The sequence below is a fragment of the Vespa crabro genome, chromosome 2 (assembly GCF_910589235.1).
Source record: "Vespa crabro chromosome 2, iyVesCrab1.2, whole genome shotgun sequence".
Lineage (NCBI taxonomy): Eukaryota > Metazoa > Arthropoda > Insecta > Hymenoptera > Vespidae > Vespa > Vespa crabro.
Genome location: NC_060956.1, coordinates 13,731,288 through 13,735,998, shown reverse-complemented (window position 1 = coordinate 13,735,998; position 4,711 = coordinate 13,731,288). Strand labels below are relative to the sequence as shown.

General features: G+C 34.0%; 1 protein-coding gene across 1 annotated transcript in view; it reads left to right on the top strand.

Annotated features, from left to right (window-relative positions):
• Window positions 1-4,066, top strand: part of LOC124422293 (serine/threonine-protein kinase 17B-like) — a 78,049-nt gene extending 73,983 nt beyond the window's left edge. Inside the window, exon 6 of the mRNA XM_046958548.1 lies at window positions 1-4,066. This exon is cut by the window's left edge and continues 741 nt beyond it. Coding sequence (XP_046814504.1) covers window positions 1-358 — 358 coding nt within the window. The 3' untranslated portion in view covers window positions 359-4,066.
• Window positions 4,067-4,711: the final 645 nt, after the last annotated feature.

Genomic DNA, 4,711 nt, shown 5'->3' with positions numbered 1-4,711 from the left:
AGGTGGTAGGGCGAGTTTTCCCTTCGCAGTTAGTGCCGACCCTACGTCCGACAGATGGGAACAGAAACACCACCATCACCACAATCCACGAGCCTGGCCTAGGGAATGCAATGGCGTTGTTAGCAAAGCACTCAGTCGTTTCACATCCGAGACGTCAAACAAGTCCTCAAAGTTGTCCACAACGGTACCACCGGTAGTTCGTGGTAAGACCAGCTTGGAAGCTCTCAGGGAGAGGGGTGGCAATCTGGTCGTCATAAGGGAACCCGTCAGAGCGGGTAGATATACGAGGTACAGCGAGGTTCAGTGCGAATCAGTGCAGGCACGGATTCGACGTTTCCAAGTACATGGAGCGTCTTAAGAAAAATCTTCCTCGGTATCTTTAAAGGGAACACTTGGAAGGCGTCTATACTTGATGGTCATCGCCGTTACATTTTCGGATAATGATCCGTGATAGAGACTGATGCTTTCTTTGTACATAGATGACGTTAATCGTGTACAGTTAGGGTCGACCATGCCTCTTTGCAAAAGAGTTAGATAGATAGAGAGAGAGAGTGAGAGAGAGAGAGAGAGAGAGAGAAAGAAAGAGAATGTTATGTGATAGCGAGATGAAAAAGAGGGCAAAAGAGAGAAGAGGTAGGATGGAAAAACATGTATTAATGCGAACAAATGGCTGTTGTATATATATAAGTGAGATGTATTAGGTGCGTATGATGACATGCATGTCGTTTTGTTCTCTCATATTTTTTTCTTTTTTCTCCTTTTTTTTCCTTTTTTTTCCTTTTTTCTCTTTTTTTTCTTCTTCCTCTTCAAGTATTATTACCAGGAGGTGATCTACACATTTTCGGTAGTACATCATGTATACGTAGATACAGACAATGCGTATGGTCGATATAAAAGAACATTGTACGGCAGAGATAACGAGGCTTTTACGGCATGATGTAAATAATAGGAAGGAGAAAAGATAAGAGGATGTAAAGTTAGATATAAAGGAAGGGAGTATGTATAGGGATACGCAGACAACTCGTTATCTGCCGTTTTGAAAAGAGAAGGGACAAACTTTCGTGGCGATTCGAGAGCGCTTTGCGAGCATCGATTTAAAAGTACGAAAACAGTGCTGTCCTTCGAATTTTCATTCGTTAACGATCAGCTCGTAGTGACAACAAGCATATTGAATATGTCGCCGATGTGGTTGTGTTGTGTAATAAATATATATATAAGAAAACAGTGTTCAGCGTCTTGTTCGACAAATCTTACATACGTCGTCATAGCTCTATTTCAGTAACTTTGGTGCCTTCGTAATAAGCGTTTATAAGAGAAGACAAACTCGCATATGTATGATTTATGTACATACATACATACATTCATTCGCATGTATATATATGTATATATATATATGTATATATATATATATATATATATATATATATATATATATATATATATATATATAAATACACAAACGATTGTAGTACCTACTCCTTCGCGTAAGTTTGCCCCATAAGGAGCAAATACGAATATACGAATATAACAAGAGTCACGAGCGAGAAAAAACTTTACTCGTTCGGACAGTGCCTTAATCGCGCGCAAGAAAAAAAAAAACCTTTTTTACAGGGTAGCTCGTTGATCGTGCGAAATTGAGACAAACTTTTAGACGTCTCTAATTATTGTCTTTCCTTGACGTCGAAAGAAAGGAAGAGGAATTCTTAAACAATAATTAAAAATAGAAAAGAAAAGAAAAAAGAAAGAAAGAAAAAGAAAGAGAAAAAAATAAAGAAAAAAGAAAGATGATTTTTGAATCGAAAATTTCAAAGAAATAAATCAATTATTATTCGTTGTTAATATTTTAAGAAAGTTAATTAGGATGTTTGAAATATATAATTAATTTTTTTCTCTCTCAATGCCATCTCCTCTTTCGATATTGCTAATAACAAAACTGCCTAATTGACGATCGAAGATTATAGATATCAAGGTTCGATCGTTGATCATGTGCATCTGGATAAAATGCGGATATAAAAAATATATATTAAATAAATTACTTTCGCTGATGAGCCAGAGAGAATATTCGACGGATTTCAACAGCAAATTTCAAAATTAAACGACGAGGAGTACTACAGAAACGACTAGTTCGTATTCGCGTCTCACGTTCAGCGTACGAATGAATTATATACAAGATATGCCCGAGATGGTGGGTGGTTTTCTTTTTTCTTTTTTTTCTTCTTTTTTTAAATGAAATATCGATCTTATATCTATCCACGTTTAGCGACTAAACTTGAGATACGAATGCGGATCGAAATCTCTTGCGTTGGAGAGGATGTATCGTTGGCATTGTAATATTTTCTAAGACGTATATATATTATGTAAATTTCTTGTAGTAAGATCGCGAAGGATCGTGAAGAAAGCGGAGTGACCAATGGGGTAATACAAAAAAAGAAAGGAGGAATTAAAAAATATTAATTAAAAATAAAAAAGAAAAAAAGTAGGTCACTCATGGAGACCGAATCTTCCGCATATTTGAGGAAGAAGTCCCTCGTTACTCCGTTAAATACTAGTCATATATTAAAAGAAGAAAAAAAAGAAAAAATACCAATAACAAAAAAAGAAAGGAAAGAAAAGATTGTCATTCGTTTTCTTTCGATCCTCGTATCTCGCTCTGTTATCGTTCTCCGGGCACACGGTCGTTGACGAGGAGCCAACGAACGGTCGGTGTCCTCTCCGATTTTCTTTCTGGAGGTTCGCAATTGGAGAACGCGAATAGTGCCTGATGTGTCTCTGAAAAGAAAACGAACGAACGAACGAACGAACGATCGTATTAGTCGAAATGACAAGGCTTCTTCGTAGTGAACGTTTTTTCATCATCGATGATCGACGTAAGACCTTGTCACTTCTCCGTGTCGATATATATATATATATATATATATATATATATATATATATATATATTGTGTGTCTAATTTGATAATTTCATTTTGTCAAAATATATGTTCGATTAATTCAGATAATTTGAAAAAAAAATTTTTATATAAATTGTTGCGAAGAAATCGCAATATCCTTTTGCTTTATTGATCCAACGACTAGATCGAAAAATATCCTTATTACCATCGTTCTGTCTCATATGAGGACAAGACTTTAAAACGCCCAACGTCAGGAGAGAGAGAGGGAGAGAGAAAGAGAGAGAGAATAGTGTTCAAGTGTAAAAAAAATATCTAATATTTAAACGGATATATTATAATATTAAAGCAAAACAAATAGAAAGAAACAAAAAAGAAGAAAAAAAACGAAGTATAACGCACAATATGAAATAGATACATCATAAATTGTCGTTGCACGCACACAGTCGTTACGAGAGAAGTGACGCTTTTTACGCGTAAAATATAGTTTATCCTTTTCCGAATGCGAATGATTGTGTAGTCCCATTTCTTGTATGTTTATTTGAGCTTATGAAAGATTAATGCGTATGTTTGTTTGCCTTCTTTTTCTCTTTATGATCTGGTAAAGAAAAAGGATAAACTTCTGTAATATAATTTTGCTATTACGGAAATAGGGGTAGGGCTTGCGTTCGAACAAGTCGAATTCCTTCTTTCTCGAGGCTAATTTTTGTTATTTATTTTTTTCTTATATGATAAGGAAAACAGGTGTCGTATTTAATTACCATTCGAATGTTCTCTTCTTTTAGTATTAATTTTGTACCATTACGTATCGTTTGTAGAAAAGCCTCGCGAAAGACGAGTTTGCATTTCTTTTTTTCTCTTTCTTTTTCTCTCTCTTTTCTTTTTTTCTGTTACGTGAACGCGCCTTATCCTTTGCCCGAACTTATTCTATTAATATTATTATTATTATTATTATTATTATTATTATTATGTTATTATATTATTATTATTATATTATTATTATTACTATTATTATTTTATTATTATTATTATTATTATTATTTTATTATTATTAATATTGAAGTTTATTCTGATGGAAAACACGTTCGTGTACCTAGAACTTACGACATCCTGTAAATATTGCTATCATTGTATTTTCTTTAATAACGTACGAAATAAACGCTATAAAATACGAGAAACGGCTGATATTTCCTTTCTCTTTCTCTTATTTTTCAGTACATTCCGTATCCTGGTAGTATTTTCAGAGACTGCAAAGAAAAAAAATCATGAATCCTTGGATGGGTACTCGAGATACGAGCACGACATGCGGATTCCTATTTGAAAATATTTTTTCCTTAGTTTACTTTTTTCTTGAGAAAGAAAAAAAAGCTGCCTCAGAGAGAATTTACTCGTCATTCGCGTGAAAGAATAGATAAAAGAGTCGTCTGTAAATAAACTGAATCTAGTCGATGTAGAATATCATTGGCGCTTTCCGTTTCAAATGAGTTAACTTTAATTAACTTTCTATTTAACTTTAGTTAGATCCTCATACATTCGAATGTTTTTCTATCTTCTTCCGTAGGAGCAATTTTCAATTTCACTCATTACTCGTGACTCGAATTATTCCAAGACGTGTATATTTATTTTATGATTATTACGCTTAAACATTCAATGGCGTCCAATGAACTTGGTAAATAAGAAAAAGGGAAAAAAAATTAAAGGACCGCTCGCAATGATTCCGGACATTAATATGATAAATAATTCAAAAGCCTTCTTCGCATTTATTATCAACGCCAGGAAGAGAAATGAAACGTATTATAATATAACTAAAGAATATTTATCGT